The sequence below is a fragment of the Dryobates pubescens genome, chromosome 4 (assembly GCF_014839835.1).
Source record: "Dryobates pubescens isolate bDryPub1 chromosome 4, bDryPub1.pri, whole genome shotgun sequence".
Taxonomy (NCBI): Eukaryota; Metazoa; Chordata; class Aves; order Piciformes; family Picidae; genus Dryobates; species Dryobates pubescens.
Window position 1 is genome coordinate 2,753,243 of NC_071615.1, and position 27,877 is coordinate 2,781,119.

General features: G+C 48.4%; 1 protein-coding gene across 2 annotated transcripts; it reads right to left on the minus strand.

Moving 5' to 3' along the window:
- Window positions 1–356: 356 nt before the first annotated feature.
- Window positions 357–24,347, minus strand: ARPC1A (actin related protein 2/3 complex subunit 1A). 2 transcript variants are annotated; one of them, XM_054180316.1, is made up of 10 exons: window positions 24,219–24,347; window positions 19,926–20,007; window positions 19,089–19,193; window positions 15,602–15,824; window positions 11,603–11,710; window positions 6,742–6,954; window positions 5,560–5,635; window positions 4,491–4,684; window positions 2,404–2,494; window positions 357–558 (listed from the first exon to the last, which is right to left on the minus strand). In XM_054180316.1, exons 2-10 carry the CDS (start codon window positions 19,987–19,989, stop codon window positions 520–522), a joined length of 1,113 nt encoding a protein of 370 aa, XP_054036291.1. In that variant the 5' UTR covers window positions 19,990–20,007; window positions 24,219–24,347; the 3' UTR covers window positions 357–519. The 2 variants fall into 2 exon arrangements, with proteins under 2 accessions (XP_054036291.1, XP_054036293.1); XM_054180318.1 differs by having other exon boundaries at window positions 19,926–20,030; window positions 24,219–24,341.
- Window positions 24,348–27,877: the final 3,530 nt, after the last annotated feature.

The following is a 27,877-nucleotide window of genomic DNA, read 5'->3' on the forward strand; positions in this document are numbered from 1 at the left end:
AATGAGCACCAAGCAAACAAACAAAACAAAAACCTCCCCCACCCCCTCCCCCCAAAAAAAATCACTGTTTCTCTTTTTAATCATTATTATTATTTCTAGCAGACAATTTACATAAAATTCCCCTTTTAAGTTAGTGATTCAGAACTTCCTGCAATAAACTACTTAAGGAGCAGCTTTGGTAAAGAATGGAATGAAAACAACCAACCAACCAACCAAAACCATAAAACCCAAAACAACAAACCAAAAACCAAACCAAAATGAGAAAGGAACAATCACAGCTGATTTGAGACCAACACATGGCACCAAATTTAGACTCCAAAGAAAATCTGCCAGGCTGTACTTTGCCTTTGTTTTTGTTTTGTTTTGTTTTCTTCTTTTTCCTCTTTTTTTTTTCCCCCTCCCCCTCAGTGTTTCCAAACATTCCACCTCTTCCTCCTCCCTCCTTGGGGGGGGTCTGTGCAGATGTGGGAGCTGCGTTCTGGCAAGCAGTCTGTCCTGCTAGGTCGTGGAGATCCATCCTCACATGATTCGTAGACCTTGAATGGAGGACTCTAAGGTCTTGAGAGGGGGAGAGAGAGAGAATCTTAATCCCAATCTGCTGCAGCATCCACTGGCTCAGTGTCACTGCTGATGATAAGGTAAAAAGAGGCAAATCCCTGAATACCCAAGAGCAGACTCATGCTGGAGAGCCAGACACCACTCTAGGGGGCCCATTTTAAACTCATGCAAATACAGACTAATGATTCCCTTCCCATAAGATTGGTACAACCCACCCCACTGGAGAGATCTCTACCATAAGACTGGAGATACCTACCACAGGATTGGTACAGCCAGTCCCACTGGAGAGATATCTACCACAGGATTGGTACAGCCAGTCCCACTGGAGAGATACCTATCACAGGATTGGTACAACCCATCCCACTGGAGAGATATCTACCACAGGATTGGTACAACCCATCCCACTGGAGAGATCTCTACCATAAGACTGGAGATACCTACCACAGGATTGGTACAGCCAGTCCCACTGGAGAGATATCTACCACAGGATTGGTACAGCCAGTCCCACTGGAGAGATATCTATCACAGGATTGGTACAACCAATCCCACTGGAGAGATCTCTACCATAAGATTGGTAAAAGCCAACCCACTGGAGAGATCTCTACCATAAGATTGGTACAACCCAACCCACTGGAGAGATACCTACCACAGGATTGGTACAGCCAATCCCACTGGAGAGATCTCTACCACAAGATTGGTACAACCAATCCTACTGGAGAGATCTCTACCATAAGATTGGTACAACCAATCCCACTGGAGAGATCTCTACCACAAGATTGGTACAACCACTCTTAGGGTAGGTATCTCTCCAAAGGGACTGTTTAGGATTATCTTTATTTTCCTTTTTTCCACACCCACTGGTGATTTCTTTCCATTTTGCTACTTTTCTGCTCAAGATCTGGGAAAAAAATTTAAAGGCATAGCCTAAAACTACCACACCCTGAAACTGCAGTAAAGCAGTTTACAAAGGCCTGCAGGGACAGAATGGGGGCCAATGGCTTTAAGCTGGAGAAGAGCAGATTCAGACTGGATGTCAGGAACAAGTTCTTCACTATGAGGGTGGTGGAACACTGGAACAGGTTGCCCAGGGAGGTGGTTGAGGCTCCTTCCCTGGAGATATTCAAGGTGAGGCTCCATGAGCAGCCTGATCTAGTTGGGGATATCCCTGCTGACTATGGGGAGGTTGGACTGGATGACCTTGGGAGGTCCTTTCCAGCCTGGACCATTCTGTGTATCACCTTGGTTCCTTGTCTGGCTCCTGTTCCCTCAGAGCTTTGTGCCATTACAGAGCAACTACTCTTTTCCCACAGGCAGCGGCCAGCGTTCAGCAGCTTGGGGTGGCCAGCAGAGACCTCTGTTGGCCAGCCCTCCACAAAGCAAGCCCTGCCATTAATTATCACATCCTTTCAGGGTTTCCAGCACTGCATTTTCTGACTGAGGTCATTTCTTATTACTTTGATGAGTTAATTATGAGAGGGCAGGACCACGACCTGCAGTAAACAGAATCCAAGGGGATGGACGCCAGAAGGGGCAGCAGGCCTTGTCCTACTGATTATTTCAGCCTGATTGTGGCTGAGGTAGAGGGCTGGAGAAGGAGAGAACTAATGTGATTCCCTCCTCCAGGGACATGAAGTGATTCTATTAAAAATTAAGTCTGGATTAGCACCATCTGCTGAACAAAGTGTATCTGCCTTCCCGCTGAATCCTGGATCCCTCTTCCTTATGGAGTTCTTGAGCATTCCAGTCTGGATCTCCTACAGCTAGCAAAACCTGCTGAGCCCAAGATCCAAAAGCCCAGCCCCACCCCCAGGTGGCCATCAGGAGGGCAGGAGAGGAGAGGTGTACCTTGAAGTCCCAGATGGTCATCGCTCCGTCGATGCCGGTGGTGCAGAACTTGCGACAGTCTCGTTTGTCTATCTCATAAATAGACACTTGGCTGAAAGCAGAGAGCAAGAGCTGTGGCACAGACACCCAGCCCAGAGAGCCAGACAGCTGGCAAAGCTGGGTTGAGTTCAACTCCTACACTCTCAAAAGGGAGCCAGGAGCATAGCAGAGCTTGTGCTAGGTTTCTGGTGCAACGCTTCAGAAGCACAAGCCAGGAATAAAGGACGGTGAAAGCTTTTATCACTTGGAGGCCAAGGCCTAGACATTTCCCTTCAGCAGAGACAAAGTGCTTCAGCACTGACAGCATCCTCTGGGCTCAGGCACTTTTTTAAGTGCAGGGATACTTTACTTGATTAGTCTGAATCAATCCTTTTGATGAATAAATACAAAAGGAAACAACAGGATGGGGCCAGACTGTTTTCAGTCAGTCTGGAGCACCTCTTCACAGGGACTGGAGCATCTCTGTGATGAGGAGAGGCTCAGACCTGGGGCTGTTTAACCTGGAGAAGATTGAGAGGGGATCTTCTCAATGCTTAGCAGTAGCTAAAGGGTGGGGAGCAAAAGGATGGGGTCAGACCCTTCAGTGGTGCCCAGCAAAAGGACAAGGGGCAACAGGCACAAACTAGGATATGGGAGGTTCCAACTGAACAGGAGAGAAAACCTCCTTGCTGTGAGGGTGCTGGAGCCCTGAAGCAGGCTGCCCAGAGATGTTGTGGAGTCTCCTTCTCTGGAGACTCCAAAGCTGCCTGGATGTTGTGATCCTGGGCAACCTGGGTTAGCCTGGAGAAGAGGAGGCTCAGGGGAGACCTTCTTGCTGTCTACAACTACCTGAACGGAGGTTGTAGCCAGCTGGGGGTTGGTCTCTTCTCCCAGGCACCCAGCACCAGAACAAGAGGACACAGTCTCAAGCTGCACCAGGGGAGGTTTAGGCAGAAGGAGTAATTGGCCATTGGAATGTGCTGCCCGGGGAGGTGCTGGAGTCACCCTCCCTGGAGGTGTTCACAAAAGGACTGGATGTGGCACTTGGAGCCATGGTTTAGTTGTCATGAGGTGTTAGGTAATAGGTTGGACTTGGTGATCTCTGAGGTCTCTTCCAACCTTATTGATTCCAACCTGCTCTGGTTGACCCTGTTTTAGCAGGGGGTTGGGCTGGATGATCTCCAGAGGTCCCTTCTGACGCCCCCTACCACGCTGAGGTTCTGTGACCACAGTGAATTTTGCCTACCAGATTCTGCACAGTGCTACCTGGCTCCTGTGAAGCATCTACACGTTGGATAAAGTAACCTGTGCTCAGGCTGCAGAACACACCAGACCCAAGCAAGCAGCAGCAGCATGCCTGCCACGTTAGCTTCACCAGCCTCCACACAAGCCCTGGAGACAGATGGCTCTCGGTGAAAGACTGAATACATAGAATACATACAGAATACATAGAATAAACCAGGTTGGAAGAGACCTTCAAGATCACCACGTCCAACCCATCAACCAATCCAACACCACCCAAACAACTAACCCACGGCACCAAGCACCCCATCAAGTCTCCTCCTGAAAACCTCCAGTGATGGCGACTCCACCACCTCCCCAGGCAGCCCATTCCAATGTGCAATCACTCTTTCTGTATAGAACATCCAGCCTGAACCTCCCCTGGCGCAGCCTGAGACTGTGTCCTCTTGTTCTGGTACTGCCCGCCTGGGAGAAGAGACCAACATCCGTCTGTCTACAACCTCCCTTCAGGTAGTTGTAGACAGCAATGAGGTCACCCCTCAGTCTCCTCTTCTCCAGGCTAAGCAACCCCAGCTCCCTCAGCCTCTCCTCGTAGGGCTTGTGTTCCAAACCCCTCACCAACTTTGTTGCTCTTCTCTGGACTCGTTCCAGCAAGTCAACCTCCTTCCTAAACTGAGGGGCCCAGAACTGGACACGGGACTCGAGGTGCAGCCTAACCAGTGCGAAGCGGGATGCCAGGAAAGCCATCTGATCTGGCCCACAGGGGTGTGCTGGGCACCCAAAAGCCAGCGCTGCCTCCTCCTGCGGCGGGGGCCCGGGCCACTCACGTGATGCTGTTCTGGTGCAGCGTCTCCAGCGTGGTGTTGCGGTCCTCGGTGGTGGCTCTCTTGTCCATGTTGCGGAAGCGCTCCATGGCGGAGATGTTGCGCTGGATGCTCTGCTTGGGGATGTCCAGCTTGGAAACGAAGCTCAGCAGGCCACGCTCATCGCAGTTGAAGAGCATAGGGCAGCAGTCGTGGCCCTGCAAGCAAACCCCACCAAAGCAGGTCAGGAAAAGAGGCTCTTCTCCCAGGAGGGCGGTGAGAGGCCAGGCCAGGCTGCCCAGAGGTGCTGCGGAGGCTCCAGCCGAGGAAGTGTTTAAAACCAGGCTGGATGGGGCCTTGAGCAGCCTGGACTAGTGGAAGGGGTCCCTGCCCATGGCAGGGGGGTTGGAACTAGATGATGTTTAAGGTCCCTTCCAATTCAAATCATTCTACAATTCCAGGAAACACAAGCAGGGACCTGATGGAGAGGGTCCAGAGAAGGGCCACAAAAATGATCAGGGGGTTGGAGCACCTCTGCTCCAAGGACAGGCTGAGGGAGCTGGGGGTGTTCAGCCTGGAGAAGAGGAGGCTCAGGGGAGACCTAATAGCAGCCTGCCAGTACCTGCAGGGGGCTACAGGAAGGATGGGGAGAGACTGTTTGCAAAAGCCTGCAGTGACAGAACCAGGGGCAATGGATTCAACTAGAGAAGGGCAGATTTAGACTGGACATCAGGAAGAGGTTCTTCACTGTGAGGGTGGTGGAACACTGGAACAGGTTGCCCGGGGAGGTGGTTGAGGCCTCCTCCCTGGAGATATTCAAGGTAAGGCTTGACGAGGCCCTGGGCAACCTGATCGAGTTGGGGATGTCCCTGCTGACTGTGGGGAGGTTGGACTGGATGAGCTTTGGAGGTCCCTTCTGGCCTGGACCATTCCATGAAGCAACAATCACCAGTTCATTCTTCTGCTGCTGTTAGCTGCAGAAATGCAAAGACTGATGCTCTGGAGAAGTTTGCATACCACAAACTGTAACTAATGGTGTTTCTCCCTCTCCAAAGCACAACAACTCTACCAAGAGAAAACAACAGACACTTACAGCTGCCACCACACTGTTCTCAGAGACAAACGACACGCTCAGCAGTGGGAGGAACTCTGTTTTCAGCTGTGAAACCCTGAACACAAGAACATTTGTTAGAGGACTTAATGGAAACCTCTCATCTTTGGCTCACAACCCCCAAAACTTGAAGACCATTCCTACACAAGGCTCACTGGAAGAGAAGTCAGTGTAGCTCAGCTGTACTGAGGTGACACCAGAAGGCTGTAATTTGTAATAGAAAGCTTTAAGCTAGTGGAAGTGGCCTGGAAGATCTGTATCAAACCTGAAATACTCCAGATGAAAGGCTGTGTGGAAAGAGTGGCAGGAGTTTAGAAAGAATACTCCCCAGAAAGGTTCAAACTGATGAAGCCCTGCACTTCATTTCCATATTAAGCAACCACTTGAGGCTGTAGTGCTTGACATCATCTTTGCAGGAGGAAAAAAGCCTACATGTTAAATTAAGTCAACCTTTGTGATTTTATAACAAATGAGAGAGGAACTGTAGAACATTTGATACTTCATGATGTTTCCAGCCAAGCACCAATACTTCTGTAACCACCAGAACCAGAATTCAAAAGGAAGCCTGGGTGATCCACCAGGGATCTCTGCTCCCAGCACACAGGGGGCACCCCCTCCTCCTCAGTTCAACAGCCACAAACACTAAAATGTTGTTCAGCTCCAGATGAGGAGCAGAAGGAGAAACTGTTAACAAAATATCTTCTTGGACTGGAAGGTGGAAGTTGAAACCTTGCAGCAGCAGGGTCTGAAGGGCAGCAGTTGAAATGAACATCTCATGAAACTGACCCCTTGTTTTCCAAATCCTAGTTGGGGATTTGGGCTTAGTTATGGCCTGAGCAGGTTTCTGGAGCCTCTTCAATCCATTTACAAGGAAACATTGTCCCCCCAGTAACTAGAGTGGAATGTTTGGGTGTTTTTTTTTTTATCAAATGCCCTTTTCCCCCACCTCCAAAATCAGTTGACTGTAACCTCCCTGAAGAACTGTGATAAAGAACTTAATTATCATCTCCAATTGCCAGAATCCACCTCATCTATGCAGGCCTTAAGGAGCCTCCTGGAATCCACAGTGAGGAAACAGCAGCCACAGGTCTGCCTGCTGCAAGCCCAACATTCCACATGCTGCTCCCTCCTCTGCCACACAGCTGACAGCCAGCAGATACTCACATCATGTTTTTGGAGGCATCAGCAACCGAGACAGTGCTGTCGTGGCTGACCCAGGCCAGGCGGTTGCCGCTGGCCGAGAAGCTGACGCTGTGCACCCAGCCGCCGCTCCCAGCGCCCCCGAACTCTGACATCAGCTGCCCAAAAGGCATTTTGGAGCCCCAGGGTGTACTGGCTGGTTTTTCATCCACTTCCTTAATGTAAGCAGAAAACACCCTGCAAATAAAAAGGAAAAAAATTAAGAGATTTCAGCACTGGTATCAGAGAACTGGCAGGGTTGGAAGGGACCCCAAGGCTCAGCCAGTTCCAGCCCCCATGGCCAGGGACACCTCACACCGCAGCAGGTTGCTCACAGCCACATCCAGCCTGGCTGCAAACACCTCCAGGCATGAGGCTTCCACCACCTCCCTGGGCAACCTGTGCCAGTGTCTCAGCAGCCTCATGGGGAAGAACTTCTTCCTAACCTCCAATCTGAATCTCCCCGTTTCTACCTTTGCTCCATCCCCCCCAGGCCCATCATTACCTGACACCCTGTGTTGTGCTTTGAAGGTGGAACTTTTGCCTAGCTCCTAACTGCAAAAACAGGAACAGGAGCTTTCTGGACATCTCTGAGTAAAAAGGTAAGCAAATTACCATTGGATGCAAAATAGCAACAACTGATTTGTCTACATCAATCCTTTGGCTTGCCAAGAAGGATTAAAAAGTAGTTGCATCAACATTTCTGTCTCTTTTTGCCTCTTCACTCCAGCTGCTTCTAGCTGGTGCTTTGGCTTGGCTTTGCTGACCTTGGCTGTGCTCCTTGTTGTGGCTAAGTACTAGCAGGCTATTCTTGAGGTACTAGCAGGCTGTACTAACTGCCTTCTCCTCTTTCTCTTGTACAGGGGGTGGGGGTGGCAGGGGAGAAGGAGGTTGTTGGTGGCCCCCTGGCTGGTCCAGAGGGGTCTTTGTGTTGTTTAGAAATTGTAAATATATGTAAACATATTTTGTACACACTCATTGCATTTCACAGGCTCACAGGATGCCAGGGGTTGGAAGGGACCCAAAGAGATCATCAAGTCCAACCCCACCTGCCAGAGCAGGACCATACAATGTAGCTCAGGTCACAGAGGAACACATCCAGACAGGCCTTGAAAGTCTCCAGAGGAGACTCCACAACCTCTCTGGGCAGCCTGTGCCAGTGCTCTGTGACCCTTACAGTAAAGAAGTTCCCCCTTGTGTTGAGGTGGAACCTCCTGTGCTGCAGCTTCCATCCATTGCTCCCTGTCCTATCCCAGGGAGCAAGTGAGCAGAGCCTGTCCCCTCCCTCCTGCCTCCAGCCCTGAAATCCCCTCTCTTTTCCAGACTAAAAAGCCCCAGGGCCCTCAGCCTCTCCTCATCAGGCATGTGCTCCAGTCCCCTCATCATCCTCTCTTCCAAACCTTCTGAGCTAGCCTGGTCATTTATTTTGGGGGTCATTCTCCATCTTTATGCTGTGTGGGTAATTCCTAAACCCACCACAAGCATGCCCAAAGACAGAAGGAAAAAAATACCTCGTGGGAGCTGCAGATAGAGGAGCATTCTCATTCTACCCAAATCAAGCACCACAGTATCTTTAAACATCAAAGCACTGCTGTGGGAAGCTTCAGTGCACAGAGAGAAAGCACAAGTACAAAAGGTGCTACAGGTACAGGTTTCTCATAAATGCTTTTCTTGTATCTCTCTCCTGCCTTCTTTTTTTTCCAGAAGGTGGCACAAAACATCCATTGTCACTGCCTTTTCCCCTCTGCTAACATTTCCCTTTCATCCTTTCTTGGGTGCTGATAACTCTTTGAGAGTCAATTCCCCAGCCAGAGAAAAGCCAGAACCACACTGGGTAATTAGAAGCTAATACAAACACCTACAAAATTACCCACTCTCGAAGAGCTTTCACTTTCCAGCAGGATTTCAAAGGCAGAAAAACTGATGTTCAAATGCTAGCAAAAGAACTCTGAGCCACTTTTGTTCTCAGTACTGGAAGGATGCTTTGCAAACCTGAAAATACCACAATATTTTTATAGGTTGGGTTTGTTGCTTTCTGGTGGTTGGTGTCTTTTCTTTTTTTTTTCTCCCCAGCACTCTAATTTTCAAGATATGTTTAAATAGAAAGCCTCCCCCTTTCATCAGATTCCTTTGGCATGATTCAGACATGCCACAGTATGGTGTTCTTGCCTGTTACCATGGAAGTTAGTGGGGACGTCACCAACATAGGATTGGAGTCCATTGAGCAGGAGGAGCGAGCGAGCTACACCACTCTACTACCAGAGAAGCATTCCAGGGTAACCCAAAAACTCCTGATGAAATATTCATGCTTCCAGTCAAAGCCAAAAAGGAATTCTTTTGGAGAGCTGAAGGAAATGCTGCTCCCCCTCCTCCCTGTTTGTCAAATCCTTTCCACATGTAGGGTATGCACTTGAAAAAGATACCTATATTCAGCTTACTCCAACAAAGCTGCTCACTTGGAACCAGAAGGGCTTTAGCTGCAGCTATAGTAGGGACAGATTTGTGGAGAATTAAGCATGAATTTATATTTGGCTCTCTCTCAGTTTAAATATAATCTAATGATAATCCTTCAACAAACTTCATCTTAAAGAGACAGCTCTCTCAATGTATGGAAACAGGGCAAGATGGCTAAAGCAACAGCCTTTGACACAAGGCAGAAAAGCCATTTCTGAGCAGTGAAGACCTTGTAGATAGCTGCTAGTTAAAAAGGAGGTTGTTCCTTTATGAAAGCCTCTCTTCTTAAAACCAAAAATCACCCCAGCTTGAGGGGCCCCAGTCCTGAAAGAACATTGGGAAATGACTTTCATTCCCACAGCAACATTGTTCCAGCAAGAACATAAAACCTCACACCTGTGTGGGGCTGTTGGATTTATAGACACATATTTCTAAAGACAAAGTTCAGAGCAGCTCATCCAGGCCAGCCACCACAAAACCTCCACTGAATACCCATCAGCTTGGAGTCTTTTCTGCCCTCCAACCTTTTCCACAACGTCTCCCACTTGCTGCTCATCAGCTGCCAGTGGTTCTGGCAGACCCATTCCTAATTTTCTTCAGAACCAGCTATCAGAACAGATGCATCATTCAGGTCCAGATCTCCCTGTCTGTAACATGCAACTGAACATTCCCTGGAACTGGAATTCCAGAGCTCCGTCTTCAACGTTTAGCAAAGAGGATATTCTGTCATGATTTGCTTTCTCTTTCTTCCCCAAACCAAGTGTGTGGTGGGTTGAAGTTTTCCCCCAGCATTACCTTTAGCCAATCCCCACTCCTTTTCCTTTCTTTAATGTTTTCCTATGGAGATTCCTAGGCTAAAAGCAGCAAAATTATTAAATAACTCATCCTAAAAAATCAGTGTAAAGGAAGAGCAGAAAACTTCCCCAATGCTTCAAACTGAGACCCAGGATTTTTTGCCTCCAAAGTATTTCCCCATTTCCAGAGAAGGAAGAGTCAGGACAGAATGATTTTTCTGATATGAAACAAGAGATTAAACAAGTCTTCCAGAGGATGCTCCTGGGAAATGATTGCATCACACCTTGACTTCCTTCCAACAAAGGGAAAAAACCTAATCAAATTACACTGAGCAGCCAACGATGTGAATCTATCTTCTAAATCAAAACAGGAAAGAGGAGGTCATTGGGGATGCAATGTGCATTAACAAGCCTGGAAGACAAAGGAACTAAGTCTAAAGTAACAGATCCATCCAGCCATCCACCCACCCATCTCTCTCTCTCAGCTGACCTGAGATGCTTTATGAACGCACATGAAAAGATTTCCATGTGAGTATGTTTTACATCACAGCTTTTGTGAAAGGCAGTGAACAAACAGTTCATCTAAAGAAAAACAGAGCTCAGGCAGGAAAGGGAGACTCTCCTCTTCTTCCCAGCTTCCATTTGATGCCTGTCCTTACATAAAAAAAGCTATCAAAGGATAGAATTCAGCTGCACGGGCTTCATTCTGAAATAAGGAATGTAACGGTTAGTCCCACCTCCCCTTCCCACTCCTTCTTAGTCATTTTTAGTACACACTCTGAAGCTTAAAAATTGCACTATTACATAAAGAATGTAAGAAAAGGAGCTTTCATCAGCCTTCAAGGTATGAGTGATTAAGTAAAATATGAACTCAAGTCAACCACTCTGCAGACAGCTTCCCAAGCAGACTTCACTGCAGCGACCCCGTCACTCAGCACAGAGCAACTTGCAGGACTTCAGGTGTCACTTCCCAAGCAGTTTGGAAGTTTACTCCATCCACATCACATGGACAGCTGCTTTTACCAGCAATTCTTTTCTAATGCTCCCCAAAAGCATGCTTTGTTGCATTGAGTTTTGGGTGGATCAATTCCTTAAGCCTGCTCACCACGGGCCCGCAAGGACATTAAGGCTGGCTCGGGCATGGGGGAGAAAAGAAGTGACTCAGGGAAGGAAGAGGTGAGACAGCACCTTTGCAAGTGCCAAGTTAGTCTGAATTTTGGAACTGCACCATGAGGATACTGCTTTTTAGTGTTGGTGTTCTACAAGTTAGCACCCACTAGGCTAATTTCAGCCTAACAACGAGATCTCAGCACTCAGTGTGTGCATAGTAACACTACTTCTGTGTACTGCTAGTAAAGAAAGCACCAGTTCATCAAACTGAGGCTTGCCCCTCAGCAGATACACGTTGGCAGCCCCAAGTCTTCCTGCAGGGGCACCAAAGCCAAAGTTTCTCAAGCTGGGTATTTTATTTTGGTAACAACAACAGTGTGCCATGAGCCAGCCTCTGTTTTGATAGCAAATTCATGCTCAGCGTGCTCATGCTGCTATCCTGAACCACTAATCCAAGCTGGTTTACAGATGCTTTATTTTCCTCTCACCTGCATTTGAAGTCACAGGATCCTGCAGCCAGCAAAACGTTGTTGGGGTGCCAATCCAGGCTAAGGACAGTGGAACGGATGGGCTTTTTGATGTGCTTGCTCACCCACCTAAATTAAGAGAGATCAAACTGAAGATATTTCACCAGACTCCCCCAAATCCATGGAGTACTCCTCAAAAAGATCAGCCCTTGCCAATGAGTAAACACAGCACTTCATAAAACACACACTGTCACAGAATGTCCTGTGAGGACAGACTGAAGGAGTTGGGGCTGTTCAGTCTGGAGAAGAGAAGGCTCCAAGGAGACCTAATTGTGGCCTTCCAGTATCTGAAGGGGGCTACAGGAAAGCTGGGGAGGGACTTCTCAGGATCTCAGGGAGTGATAGGACTAAGGGGAATGGAATGAAGCTGGAGGTGGGGAGATTCAGGCTGGAGGTGAGGAGGAAGCTCTTCACCATGAGAGTGGTGAAGCCCTGGAATGGATTGTCCAGGGAGGTGGTTGGGGCGCCATCCCTGGAGGTGTTTAAGCCCAGGCTGGATGAGGCTCTGGCCAGCCTGATCTAGTGTGGGGTGTCCCTGCCCATGGCAGGGGGGTTGGAACTAGATGATCCTTGTGGTCCCTTCCAACCCTGACTGATATTATGATGCTATGAATGGTTAGGGTTGGAAGGGACCTTTCAAGGTCAGCTAGCCCAAGCCCCCTCCAGTCAGCAGGGACATCTTTAGCTGGAGCAGGTTGCTCAGAGCCCCAGCCTTTCACCTTGTAGAGTCTGTGAACTGTATTAGCTAAGTGAATCTTTTAAATACTACAAACAAACTCATGTTAAATATCCCTTCACCTCAGCCCTGTTCCTCTTCCAGCTCATTTTCATAAGGCATCAGACAGAACTCCTTCATGTGAATTTTGCACACTAATTGCCTGGTCCCTTACACCCTACAAGACATGACCAGCAAGATTACAGAAGTGTTTGTTCCCCTCTACTGGGCACTAGTGAGGCCATACCCCAAACACTGGGTTCAGTTTTGGGTCCCTCACTCCAAGAAGGACATTGAGTTGCTGGACCTTGTCCAAAGAAGTGCAACAAACCTAGCATAGGGTGTAGGACACAAGTCTTGTGAGGAGCAGCAGAAGGAACTGGGGCTGTTCAGTGTAGAGAAAAGGAGGCTGAGGAGAGGCCTTCTTACTCCCTATAACTCCCTGAAAAGAGATTGGAGCCAGGTAGGGGTTGGTCTCTTCTCTCAAGGAACAAGGGACGGGACAAGAAGAAATGGGCTCAAGTTGTGCCAGGGGAGGTTTAGGTTGGATATGAGGAACCATTTCTTCCCTGAAAGGGCTGTAAAGCCCTGGAATAGGCTGTCTAGGAAGGTGGCTGGATCATCATCCCTGGAGGTACTTAACAGACAGGTACATGAGGTGCTGAGGGGCATGGTTTAGCACCAGACTTGGTAATGCTAAGGTAATGGTTTGACTCAATGATCTTCAAGGTCCATTTGGAGCCTAAATGATTCTCTGATCTGTAAGAGCTCTCAGCTTTGTGAAACAGAGCTAAGCAGCATGATTTTCTTAGATCACTAAGCACAAGCCCTCTCCACTTCCTTGCAAAGAGTTTTAAAGTCATCCTTCTTGCCTATCAACTTTTCTACTACTTAACAATACAATAACTATAAAACACAAGTAAATGTCAACGATCTGACCAGGGTATATTCCTCACTTGTCTCAAGTACAGTGAAAAGTGCTCCTGATGTTGAATGCATCACTGTTAGCCTGTCTCAGCAGGCTTAGTTTGCTTGAACTGTTTACACAACAGTAATGAAATCTGCTCTTCACTTGATGGCCTCTGGGATGATGAAGGTGGTGTTTCTCTGAATTTACTTCCATCAGGCACAAGCAGTTTTAAGGATCATGTTCAATTATTTGTCTTCAACACATCAGAGTTTATTTCTTTCTGCAGACAAGTGAGGCAGAGGCAAAGTTAATGACTGAGTATGTTGGAAAGCATAAAAGTCCAAAACAATCTTTGAAATATATTTTTCCAGATGGTCTCATTGTCTACCAGCTCCATGTGGAAGACTGCACACAGAAGGGTGGGCACAGACACCTGTGGGTTTATATGTTTATGCAACCCAAAGTACTAGATCCTCAAATTACTGATGTCACCTACAGATCATAGAATCATAGAATGGTCTGGGTAGCAAAGGACCTTAAAGATCATCCAGTTCTAACCCCTCTGCCACAGGCAGGGACACCTCCTGCTAGACTATGTTGCTCATTGCCACATCCAGCCTGGCTTTGAATGCTTCCAGGATTGGAACCTCCACAGCTTCTCTAGGCAACCTGTTCCAGTGCCTCTCCACCTCTGGCAAATGGAGCTCCAGCACAAACAGCTGCTAATGCAGATCTGTTAAAGATCAGAAGCACTGAGTTTGGATACCAAAGAGGAAAAAACAATTAATGGTGGCAGTATCTGTGACAGTCCTGACTGCAATCTAGAACTGTGACAAGATACTTCACAGAATACAGAACAGGAGAGGACAAGCTCTAACATCGTCTAACAGACCACTCTGGAGGTAAGTGACAGATTTGAGCTCTCTAAAGACAAGAAGTGGCCCAAAATAATCAAGTCAAGGCTTATTCATTCATTCTGGAAGGAGGTGGAGGAGGAAGCATTTCTTTTTTTTCCAAGCATACAGTTGTGGTAAAAGAATGTTTGACTGTGCAGAAATGCTGGCACTGTTCGAAAGGCAGCATATGTTTACAGCAGTCAGCCAGAACACAGCCACGCCAACACATCCAGCCTGGAAACAGGCTAAGCCCAAGGCTTTCAGGTGCTACACCAAAGCCAAACAGGGAACCCTCTTGTGACAGTTTGAAGGGGAAACTTTAGCCTAGGCCCTGACTGCAAAGACTGAAAGTAAAATAAATGACCACTGGATAAGAAAGAAAAGCAATAAGGTCTATGCAATTCTTTGGCTTGCTGATGGAGATAGAGTAGTGCCAGAAACAGCTCCTCCTCTCTCTTCCCTTGCTGCTTGCAACTTCTCCCTCTGTTCCATGGCCTTGCCAGGGTATCTCTGTTTTGACTACTGTGAGAGGTAATAGGAAGGAGGGAATAGAATAGAATAGACCAGACCAGGTTGGAATAGACCTTTGAGATCATCACGCCCAACCTATCACCCAGCACCATCTAATCAACTAAACCATGGCACCAAGCACCCCATCCGGTCTCTTCTAAACACCTCCAGTGATGGTGACTCCACCACCTCCGTGGGCAGCACTTTCCAATGGCCAATCTCTCTTTCTATGAAGAACTTCTTCTTCACCTCCAGCCTAAACTTCCCCTGGCACAACTTGAGACTGCGTCCTCTTGTTCTGGTGCTGGTTGCCTGGGAGAAGAGACCAACCCCCACCTGGCTACAGCCTCCCTTCAGGTAGTTGTAGAGAGCAAGAAAGTCTCCTCAGAGCCTCCTCTTCTCCAGGCTAAGCAACCCCAGCTCCCTCAGCCTCTCCTCATAGGGCTGTGCTCCAGACCCCTCACAGGCTTTGTAGCCCTTCTCTGGACACATCCCAGGGAGTAGGGGAGGAGGTGAATGGCTCCCTGGTTCCATCCAGGGGGGGCTGAGGAGTTTCTGTGTTGTTTATAAATGGTAAATATACATATCTATAGCACATACATTGTGTATTTTATACATATTCATTGCATTTCATATTTCTAGACTGTAGTTTGCTTGTAAATAGAGCATCATCTGCTTCCATCCCAAACCCAGCTAGTCTGATGATTTTATTTTGGGGGTAGTTTCCCCAAATTAGCAATTTGAGTAGTTTTAACCCACCCCACCCCACCTCTCCTCGAATCCATGAAGGAATTCCTGAGGCCATTCTCTTGCTGTTTCCTGAAAGCTTCAGGAACTAGGAAAGCAGTAACCTAATTGCTGTCTTTCAACCCAGCCTTTAGCTTTCCCATGCAGACACTCAAGGTACAAAGGGAAACTAAACGACTCACCAGTCGTTTTCGGATTCAAAGTAGCACACAGATATGAGTCGAGCTCCGCTTCCCACAGCAAATTTGTTCTCCAAGGGAGACCACTTGACGAAGGTGGCCGCACGGTTGATCCTCAGGATCACGAGGGTCGGCTTCCAGACGCCGTCCTTCTGACTCCAGACGTAGGCGTTGCGGTCTGCGCCGCAGGTGACGATGCGATCGCTTTTGGGAGCCCAGTCGATACCTGCAGCGCAGGGCTCACGTCAGTGCCCTCTCCCCTTCAGACACTCCTTGCTTTACAGCCAAAGCAGAGACACCCCCATTCCCCTTCCTCCCCTATCCTCCAGGCACGCTTTTAAACTGTTCAGGGATACCGGTTTGTCCCTCTAGCTTTCATCACAATTGCAGATCCCAAGCTTCCCGGTTCCCCAGAGGGTGTGCCCGCTCTGGAAGCCTGCTCCGATGGTGGCCAACAGGTGGCGCTCTGCATTCGGGCCAGGGCCGGTCCCCCGCACACACCGACTTGTGCTGCACGTCCGATTCAGCAGCTGAAACCCAGCAGTCCTGAGACTATGCGGGCCCAAGGGAGGTCCACCACAGCGATGTGAGAACTGGAATCCCCCTGCTGTGAGGACCATCTGAGAGAGTTGGGGTTGTTTGGCTCCAGGTAAACCATCCTGCGGCCTTTAAAGGGGCTGATAAGAAAGATGGGGACAGACTTTTTAGCCGGGCCTGTCGTGACAGCACAAGGGGTGATGGCTTTAAGCTAAAAAGAGATTTAGACTAGAGAGAAGGAAAAATGTTTTCACGTTGGGGATGGTGAAACACTGGCCCAGGTTGCCCAGGGAGATGCCCTGTCACTGGAACTATTCCAGATGAGGTTGGTTGGGGCGCTAAGCAACCTGCTCTAGTTGCAGATGTCCCTGCAGACTGCAAGGGGGGTGGATTGGATGACCTTTAAAGGTCCTTTCCAACACAAACCAGTCTGTGATTCTCTGCACAACCCTCTACCAACAGCTGACTGCTTGCTACCAGATCAGAGTCACGATTTGGAAGTTTAAACAGCAGGAGGGTTTTTTGGTTAGAAGTTATCAGCCTTTGAGAGCTGTTACAACCTTCATGGACTGTCACAACCTTTACATTCTTTCTTCACACCTATTTAAGCTGTGCCATGAGAAAACCAACCAACCCACCCTCACCAAGCCCACAAACATTTACAAAGCAAAAATAATAAATGCAAAGGAGAAAATGAAGCCTTTGATAAGCCTGCCACTGCTTCCTTCCCCTCCTGTGCAATGAAGGATGCTCTCAACTGGAAAGCCTTCAGAGCCACATTATTTTTCATCTTTCCATTAGCGTCCTTCTGTGAGATGCAGAATGCAATCCTGAGCTCTCCTGACACAAAATGACATTTCAGTGATTTTCCAGGACTTGTGCTCAGTGTTCAGAACACTCCTTCAACACCCAAACTGAAGCTATGGCAAGAATTTGTACTAACTTCACCATATTATTCATTTATGCTCTGCTTCAAAATAGGCTTAGAATTTTGAAGGGGCTGGTAGTCTGAAATCATAGTTACACAAGCCAATCTAGCACTGCTTTTGAAAGGGGCACCACCATCCTGCCTCTCTCTACTTCTTTTGCCCACCACTGGTGTTCTCCTGATTCATGGCAAGTTCAGCTTTCTAGCTTAGCAGAAAAGTAAGCCAGCAAAGAATGAGTAATGCTCTTCCTGTGAGTGAACGGAAGCAGCTCCCCACAAATCTCTGAAGCAAGACACAAAAGACAAGATATGGGACTGGGCTCCTTGCAATCAGAGTGGCAGCAGTTGAGTCATCCCTGTCAGGCAACAAGCTGTTTGATGAGTCCATCTCCTCTGTTTAACCACAGCTTAAGTCTACTCTGTGCAGCCACCGCAAGGCTTAGTATTCCAAAGGTATCTTCTCACAGGTAATTAGTGAGAGAACAAGAAGGAATGGCCCCAAGCTGCCACTGGGGAGGTTTAGACTGGACAGTAGGAACAATTTTTTTCACTGAAAGAGTGGTCAGGCATTGGAATGTGCTGCCCAGGGAGGTGGTTGAGTCATCAGCCCTGGATGTGTTTAAAGGTCATTTGGATGTGGTGCTTGGGGATATGGTTTAGGGGTGAACCTTGTAGAGTAGGGTTGGACTTGGTGATCCTGAGGGTCTTTTGCAACCCAAATATTTCTGTGTGGTATACACTGTGCAGGAAAGCAGGAACACCTCCTTTCCCAAGTCAGGAATATTTGGCTTTAACACTAACAGGTGCAAGTAAAATGCAGAGAGATGTCTTTGGGGAACAGGATGTCATTTGTAAATGCAGCCCAAGTGACTCTTCACCAAAGAGCACATACAGTGGTGTCCTCTGACAGCAGCAATCAGATAAACCAAGTGGAAATCCTGCAAAATGCTGTTGGGCAGATACTTCTCCAGAACTATTTGAAAGGAAGTAGGAGCAAGGTGAGTGTTGGTCTCTTCTCTGATGACAAGTGGTAGGACAAGAGGAAATGGCCTTAAATTGCACCCAGGGAGGTTTAGATTGGGTAACAGATGAAACTTCTTCACTGGAAGGGTTCTCAAACACTGGAATAAGTTGCCCAGGGAGGTGGCTGAATCACTGCCACCAAAAGATGCAGAGATGTGGTGCTGAGGGACATGGTTTAGCACCAGAGTAGATAATGGTTGGATTTGATAATCTTAAAGGACTTTTCCAACCAAAACAATCCTATGATTCTGCCCATTAGTGAGTTGAGAACAGAACATGGAACACTGCTGTTTTGGGCAAGTGCTTGTATTAATCACTTTCATTTCCTCCTTAGAGCCCTTATGAAAATATCACCATTAAAAAAACACCCAACCAACCAACCCAAAGTAATAGAAAAGAGTACCAGAGGGCAATTACATTTGAAAAAACACCACCTTGTGACTCATTGTGGCAGCTCTTTGCACATTGTCACTGCCAGATCTACAGGCACTCTGGGCCTGCAGTAGAATGTGGTCACTGATGGTCTGTCATAAATCCAGGACTGACCCCTTCCAAGTGATTCTGTAGTCTCTAAGAAAGGATATTTATTGCTGTCAGAAACCAGGACCCAACACAGCAGTTGTGCACTTGATGAAGTTTTCCTGCTAGCTGTTGAGAGGGAGCAGCAGGTATCACCAGGAGAGCTGGTGACACAACCAAATGACTTCAGCAGCTTGAACATTTATTCTCATTATGGCATTACAGATGAAAAATCAGCAACAGATAAGAGAGAAAGGTTCAATTACTCTACTGAAATGTCTGGAAATGAAATGGGGCTTTTCTTCCCAACACTCATTGCATGCAGTGCAGAAAAATGCTGCAAAGCTCTCCCCCCAAGTGGGAATGCCAGCCTATAAAAAGATCTATTTACTCAACACTTGCAGATTTCCTGTTCAGATTCTCAGCTGAGGAAAACAGGGGGTAGAAAAACTCCATGTCTGACAGAGCACAGCCTCCTCTTACCTGTGATGTGTCCATTGTGCTCCTTTAGCTCGTGAGCCTTTACCCACTGGCTCCCACTCTTCTTGTAAATGTGGACTTCATGATTATTAGGGCTAATGGCAATCTCTGGAAGAAGAAATGAAGACAATCCAATAGTACAGCAGGCTTTTGAATACCAAATGCTCTACTTGGAAGGACTGTCCAGTCTAAAACATTTACTCTCAGAGCATTACATGGGTTTTGTAAACAAAGGGCCAACACCCTGGAAGTGTTCAAGGCCAGGTTGGACAGGGCCTCAAGCAACCTGGTGTAGTGGGAGGTGTTTCTGCCCATGGTGGTGGTGGTTGGAACTAAATGATCTTGAGGTCCCTTCCAGCCCAAACCATTCTATGAATCTGTGGTGCCTGGATCATCTCAAATAACTGTGGTCATAATGTGGGCACAGTGTCATGCACAAAAGACAACACATTTGGAGCAGAACAGCTCACACTGTGGTAGAAAGCTAGACTGCTAAAAGAAAGGGATTGCTTAGGGTATGGAAATAGAGGGTCAAAGAGGGGAAGGGCCAGGTCAGTTCCATGAGGTGCAGACCAAGAGGCAATGCTTTCTGTAACACCAGCAAGACTAGATCTACTTATATGCCCGAGTTCCAGTCATGGGTTTAGAAAAGCTCAGATGTAGAAGACGTGCTTTGGGGATCCTGAGGGGAACACCTGACATGCAGCACTATGCATTTGACTACACACTCCCTACACGTGATCCAGAAGGCTACAAGAAGACAAGCAAACATCAGAGAGAGAAAACATCAACTGAAAAAAACCCCAACCCCATGCAAATGAAATCTAAGCTGTGACTCACGGGTCCGGTCTCTGTTCCACGCATGGCAGGTGATGGGCTCTAGTAAAAACTGATGCAGAGACATTCCGAGTCAGAGAGGTTCCTATGTTGTGAAAATGGAAAAAGCTGAAAGGAGTAAAAAAAAAAACAAAAAAAAAGGAAAACAATCCACTTCAAAATGAGGTCATTATTAAACCAAAAAAAAAAAAATCAGCCTTGTTTCAGGCCAGTATTGCAATTGACTCACAGAAGATCACAACTTGCTCACTAAGCTGAGGCTATTAAAGAGCTGTCTTAGCCATACCTCCTGGTAGCATAGTATAGTATCATAGTATCAGTCAGGGTTGGAAGGGACCACAGGGATCATCTAGTTCCAACCCCCCTGCCATGGGCAGGGACATCCCACCCACACTAGATCAGCCTGGCCAGAGCCTCATCCAGCCTGGGCTTAAACGCCTCCAGGGACGGCGCCCCAACCACCTCCCTGGACAACCCATTCCAGGGCTTCACCACTCTCATGGGGAAGAACTTCCTCCTCACCTCCAGCCTGAATCTCCCCACCTCCAGCTTCATTCCATTCCCCCTAGTCCTATCACTACCTGAGATCCTGAGAAGTCCCTCCCCAGCCTTCTTGTAGCCCCCTTCAGATACTGGAAGGCCACAATTAGGTCTCCTCGGAGCCTTCTCCACACTGAACAGCCCCAACTCCTTCAGTCTGTCCTCATAGGAGAGGTGCTCCAGCCCTCTGATCATCCTCATGGCCCTTCTCTGGACACCTTCCAGCATGTCCATATCCCTCTTGTAATAGGGGCTCCAGAACTGGAGGCAGTACTCCAAGTGGGGTCTCACCAGAGCTGAGTAGAGGCGGAGAATCCCCTCCCTTGCCCTGCTGGCCACACTTCTCTTGCTGCAGCCCAGGATCTGATTGGCTTTCTGGGCTGCAAGTGCACACTGAGAGCTCGTGGTGAGCTTCTCCTCCACCAGCACCCCCAAGTCTCTCTCCTCAGGGCTTCTTTCCAGCCAGTCACTGCCCAGCCTGGATTTGTGCCTGGGATTGCCTCGACCCAGATGCAGGACCCTGCACTTGTTCTTGTTGAACCTCATGAGGTTGGCTTGTGCCCACCTCTCCAGCCTGTCAAGGTCCCTCTGGATGGCATCCCTTCCCTCCAGTGTGTCTGCTGCACCACACAGCTTGGTGTCATCAGCAAACTTGCTGTGGGTGCACTCAATGCCACTGTCCATGGCACCCACAAAGATGTTGAACACCACGGGTCCCAGGACTGATCCCTGTCAGACTGATATTTTTAACTAGGAGAGTGAATTTTCAGTGTCCTGCTGACCACAGCTTGTTGCAGCTGCCCTAATGTGCCTGCACACATTTGCTTCTTCATGTGTCCTCACAGGTGAGAGAGAAGGTTCTCAGGAAACCTAACAAACCTCATCGTTTTACTACTGAAACAGAATACCTGAAACAAAATAACCTTGGGGGACAGCTCAGAGGACTGGTTCCTGACAGGTATCAAGGCTCACAGGTAGCACTACAATAAAAACCTCCTTCTCTCTCAAGTTGAAGTTGGTGTGCCCAGAACATTGACATGCAACATGGAGCATTTGATAAAGACATTTATATGGATCCAAGGGGAAGAAAAATATGTAGATTAATAGTTAATTACTGATTCCAAATTAATTCTAGCACTAAGCTGTTTTCCACTTAGGCTTTTGTCCCTGTGAGATTCAAACACTAAAAGAAGGAGCTGAATCATTCTAATTTACAAGTGTTTTGTTGCAAATACAGCCAGACACTCAGTTTTTTCTGTAGCTGATGTCTGCTACAAGAGACAGTGCTCCACCTGCAGCTGGAGGTATACTGACCTCCAAACACAGAGCTGTTTAAAATACTGTCTCATATTTTATGTCAAGGGCAGCACAAATGGATGGAAGGTAACATCACAAAATCCTCAAGGTCACCTGCAACAATTAAAATGCACCTCACTCAATCCACACAACTTCAATCTGTCAATTCCTTCTGTGTACTCCACTCATTTTCCTAACAATTTATCCTTGGCTGACAGGACAAAGTCTTTCTCCCCCTACAGATACACCTAAAAAAGCAAGCTCTCTGTGATGTCATTCCAAGACATCCACACCCATTGTAGCCTGAAATTACAACATACCCAAGTATGGCCATGTTAGCGGAGGGTGGAGGCTTCGGGACAAGGTAGGAATTTGGAAGCAAACAGGAAATGAGTATCAGCCCAACAGAAACTCAGGAGTGAATGAGAGAGGAGCACGTTCTGAGGGAGCTGAGCAATTAATGTCATGCCATGAGTTTTAACAAACACACTGCAAGGGCTGAGTCATGGAGCAGAGATGATGTGCAGGACTTGGCCAGGGTAGTAACTGGGGGATATTTTTCTTCTTTTCTCCTTTCATCTTTATTTCTCCTTTAAGAAATCAAGCACTGCCACTCTACAGAAATGCAACTTGGCTTTAAAGGTCCTTCCACTAGAACTTTTAACTGCACCCGCTGCAAGTTCAGTCCATAATGTCAGCCAGCAAGATTATCATGGTTCTTCTAATAATCACATTCCACCACACAGAGCCAGGAACTCTATGCAATCCTAAATAAAAATAATGCATTATGTTTGATTCATTGGCACACATAGAGTTACCTTTGACCCAGGACAGCCATGATTTGAGATTCCATGTGTCAATACAAGCAAAACGGGACTGCAAATTGCCTTTTTTTCCACGACCTGGCTTTAGTACATGCCAACATTCAGTAGCAGTACATTTCCATAAACAGGAAAAGTTGGAAGGGCTGCTCTGCCAACCAGAAACGCTCAGCCTTTTCTGCTCTTTCTGAAATAAAATGTAAAAATACCCAATCTTCCCCTCCCCAGGGAATGCAGCTATTTCAAAGCACTTTCTGATACAGTCCTGGTATTTTCTCCAGAGATTGGGACGAGACTTGAGCGTTATAATCCCATCCTAACTTCAGCTCCTTACTAAGCCACACATGTTCCCAAAGACAGCCTCAAGAAGCACTATGGTCCATTCCTTCCCACTGATTTTCTTGTGGGCACCACAACTTGCAGCAAGTGACTGTTTTCCACTTCAGTTTGGCAACAAGCTTATAAAACCCAGCAGTGATGATAATCTCACAAAGCACTGCTCCGTTACCTGATAGCTGCAGTGCTATTTTCTGCAGGAAGAGAAATCTTAATGAAGCCTTCCAGTTATATTTATCCCTTACCAATACAAAGGCAAAAGCAAATTCACAGTTCTCTAGAGAAGATGCAACTGGCTCTGTGATTCTTGATACACTTCATAAGTAGCAAAGCCCTCATTGCCCTCCTGTAAGCCAATCTGAATCTCAAAGGGAAGGTACCCTGATAGCTTTGTTAGCCAAGCTATGATAGCTTTGTTAGCCAAGCACTTAACCTTCTCTGATCTTATTTTCAAATGCAAAGTAACTGGGTTTGAGTTTCAATAAAATATTTTTTTTAAAGGGGGATGGGGGGAAAGAAGGAAATCTTGCACCTTCTTTCTCTATGCAAAGTAAAAATACCGAGGGCTGGGAAGTACAGGACACAGGCGCTGTCACCTCTGAATAGGGTGAGAAACATGTGGCGTTAAGGCCATCCCTGGACAAGCAAGTAGCAAGGATGCAGACTGAGAAGAGGAGACAGCATGTGTGTGCATGAGAGAAGAGAGAGGGAACTTTTTAATCTTTGCCTATTTTCAGAGCACCTACTCTACTTTCAAACATCTGGAAGCAAAGTGCCTATAATTAAGGGCTGCCTCCTACTCCTGTCACTGCCTTTCAAGTCACTCAGCACAGCTCTCCCAAGAGGGTGACTCCTCACTGGCAAGCCTACAGGACACTATTAGCATGATAAAGCCGATCGGTTTGGGATAGATGGCAGGCTGCGGCCCTGCCCCGCGATGGTAACACAGGTGCAGGGCTCCGCTGCGGAGGCCGCGGGGCAGGGGGCAAGGTAGTGGCTGCCCCGCCGAGGCCCGCCCGGCACTCCCCTGCCCAGCCCCGTCCATCGCCCCGTGCGGCCCCGGCCCTTCCCGGCGAAGGCTCCCTCAGAAGGGTGCCCCGAGGCCCCCGCATAGCGAAAGGGCTGCCTACAGCTATCCACCCTCGGGGCTGAGGTGACTGCCTGCCGCCATCCCCTCAACACCGGCGGGCCTGCAGGCTGCCTCCGCCCTCCCCCCCCCCCCCAACGCCCCATCCCTTCTTGGGGCGGGGGCAGGCCGGCCAAGCGGCGCGGCGGACATGCAGGCCCCGGTACAGGGACTCACCTGAGGCGGCGGGAGCGGAGCGGGACTCGCGGACTCTGGGCAGTCAACGCGACTCCGCTCCGGGCGGCGGGAGAGGGAGCGGCCGGCAGCGGAGGCCGAGCGCTGGGGGGGGGAGGGGGGGGGCGGCACTGACAAGGGAGCCAGGAAACTCGCTCTGCGCCTGCGCGCCGCCCGCCGGCCGCCCCAGCCACCGCGCATGCGCCGGAGCAGCGGCCGCGCTACAGGGGCGGGGGCGCGCCTGCACGGAGGGAGGGCGGGGCCCAGCGCCGTGCCCGCGCCTCACACAAAGGCGGCGGGAGCGCGCGTGGTGTGCGGTTGCGCAAGTGCAGCGTGGAGGATGTGTCCTTAGGCGTGGGAGGGGAGGTGCTGGGTTCTGGTAGGGAGGTACAGAGTCTTAGGCCGTGGGTCGAGGGGACCTTTAGAGGTCACCCCCGCTGCAGGCAGCAGGGACATCTACAACGAGAGCAGGCTGCTCAGAGCCCTCAGCAGCCTGACCTGCGATGGTTTCAGCGATGGGGCTTCTGTGGGCAACCTCAGTTGCACCACCTCCCTTGTAAAAGTGGTCTTCGTTGTGTCCAGTTTCAATCTCCCCGCTTACAGTTCAGATCCATCACCCCTTGTCCTCTCATAACAGGTCCTGCTAAAAAGTCTGTGCCCAGACTTAGCAACCCCTGTAAGGCCACAAGAAGGTCCACCTGGAGCCTTCTCCAGGCAGAATAGAATAGAACAGAACAGAATAAACCAGGTTGGAGATCATCGAGTCCAGCCTATCATCCAACACCATCTAATCAACTAAACCATGGCACCAAGCACCGCATCCAGTCTCTTCCTAAACACCTCCAGGGATGGTGACTCCACCACCTCCCTGGGCAGCACATTCCAATGGGCAATCACTCTCTCTATGAAGAATTTCTTCCTAACATCCAGTCTAAACTTCCCCTGGCACAGCTTGAGACTGTGTCCTCTTGTTCTGGTGCTGGTTGCCTGGGAGAAGAGACCAGCCCCTGCCTGTCTACAACATCCCTTCAGGTAGTTGTAGACAGCAATAAGGTCACCTTTGAGCCTCCTCGTCTCTTCTGAACAACCCCAACTCTCTCAGCCGGTCCTCACAGCAGAAGCATTTCAGCCCTCCCATCATTGTGGTGTCCTCTGGCCCTGCTCTTAACAGCCCCATGTCTCTTCTGTGCTGGGGGCTTCTGCTGCAAGACAGGTTTTAAACTAAAAGGGGGGATTCAAACTAGATACAAAGAAGAAAATGTTTACAATGGAGGTGGTGAAACTGACCAAGGTTGACCAGAGAGGTGGTAGATGGCCCAGTCCCTGGAACCATTCAAGGTCAGGTTGTTTGGGGCTCTGAGCAACCTGCTGTAGTTGAAGATGCTCCTGTGCTCTGCAGTGGATTGGACTAGATGACCTTTAAAGGTTCCTTCCAAGTCAAAGTGATGCTTTGGTTCTGTGATTCCACTGCAGGGGATAATAATCATAGAATTGTTAGGGTTGGAAGGGACCTCAAGGATCATCCAGTTCCAACCCCCCTGCCATGGGCAGGGACACCTCACACTACAGCAGGATGCTCAGAGCCACATCCAGCCTGGCTGCAAAAACCTCCAGGGATGAGGCTTCCACCACCTCCCTGGGCAACCTGTGCCAGTGTCTCACCACCCTCCTGGGGAAGAACTTCTTCCTCACATCCAATCTGAATCTACCCATTTCTATTTTTGTTCCACTAGTCTTCTTCTAACTCATTCATTTGCTGTAGGACTTTCTCTCCTACCTGTCTGGAATACAGAAAGAAGGGCATTTGCAATACTTTGCCCTCATAACCACCTCAAGGAGTTGCTTGATGTTTGGGGACTTATAGTTTACCTCCTGTAAAACTTCAGACTGTCAGGTTTTGTGAGCCCAAGTACAACAACCACCAACCAAGTGGCAGGTCTAGGGGAATGAAGAGAGATTAGTGACTCCCAGATATACTGAGGAACAATAGAGCAGTGAGTTTAATTTTGAGTCCAAGAGAAAATAAACAATTTATAAGCATCTAGAAGGAAACAAAGAGGTGAATGCTAGGCAGTGTGGTTTTGTCCTGAATGAATTGAGCCAATCTAATTTCCTTCCCTGGCAGCACAAGAAGACTTGCAGATAAGGGAGAAGCAGTATATGTCATGTATCTTGATTTTTCAGTAGAGCTTCTGACACTGGCTTGCAAGATGCTCTAACAACAAACTGGGGAACCAGTCTGGATGACACCACTCTGAGGGAGCTGCAAGACTGGTGGAGGAGAAACACACTCTGTATCAATGCTTGTACAGGGAATTACCCTGGATCCATTACTCATCCATGATGAAATAAAGACTGTAATTACTGCATTTGAAGATGAAATTGAGTTTGAAAGCAGAATAAACACAATCATGGAACTAGGATTTTAAATGGCAGCTCTGTGGGGAAAAAAAATAGGATGTGGTTCAGTAGCAGGTGCACTGCTTTATGCTTCAGTGTGACCCACTTCAGGATTGCAAGGATGGATAGAGTTGGATGGTTGGCTGTGCTGCAAGGAAGGATGGAGAGGTTGCCATGAGTTGTAAGCTGAGTGGGTGTCCATAATGTCTTGCTGTGTCAGAAGAAGCAAACACAATTGCAGGTCCACATAGCTAAGAAAACCTAAGTAATGCATAGACAGGAATCTTAGAATCAATAAGGCTGGAAAAGACCTCAGAGATCATCAAGTTCAACCTATCACCCAACACCTCATGACTAACTAAACCATGGCTTCAAGTGCCACGTCCAATCCCCTTTTAAACACCTCCAGGGATGGTGACTCCACCACCTCCCTGGGCAGCACATTCCAATGGCCAATTATTCTTTCTGGGAAGAACTTTCTCCTCACCTCAAGCCTAAGCTTCCGCTGGCACAGCTTGAGACTGTGTCCTCTTGTTCTGGTGCTGGTTGCCTGGGAGAAGAGACCAACCCCCACCTGGCTACAACCTCCCTTCAGATAGTTGTAGAGAGCAGTGAGGTCTCCTGTGAGCCTCCTCTTCCCCAGGCTAAACAACCCCAGCTCACAGGGCTGTGCTCCAAACCTCTCCCCAGCCCATCTTGCTCTGCTGAGCTGTTCTGGCGGAGTGTGTCCAGCCCTGGGCTCCACACAAGAGAAACATGGAAGATTTGGAGAAAACAGGCAGCAATAATGATCAGAGCCTTTGAAGACATGCCTTTTGCTGAGCCTGTTTGAGAGGACAGAAAACTGAGGGGAAATGTGGTAAGCCTTCAAATAGATAAAAGGCTGCAGCTCTGAGGAAAGGAACAATTTGTTCTCTTGTGGCCACTGGGGGTAGGGCCAGAAGTCGTAAGCGAAGATAACAGCAAGGCAGATCTGGGTTAGAGTGAAAAATATCCTCAGTGATTCCTTTGAAGTAGTCAAGCCCTGTGTTGGGGCTGGCTTGACAGGATGTCAGGCTCCTCTCAGCCATTTTGAAGAATGGATCAGAAACATCTTTGTCAGAGCGGCAGAAGCGCCGTGGAAGATCTCGTGGCTGAGCCGGCGGACGAGTCAAGGGCCTCCAAAATCAGCGCTCCTGGGGGGCTCTGTAGCAGTGAGATATGTCATCATGGCAGCCCTCACTGGCTTCATGATAAAACTAGATCAGCTGCACAGATTAAAG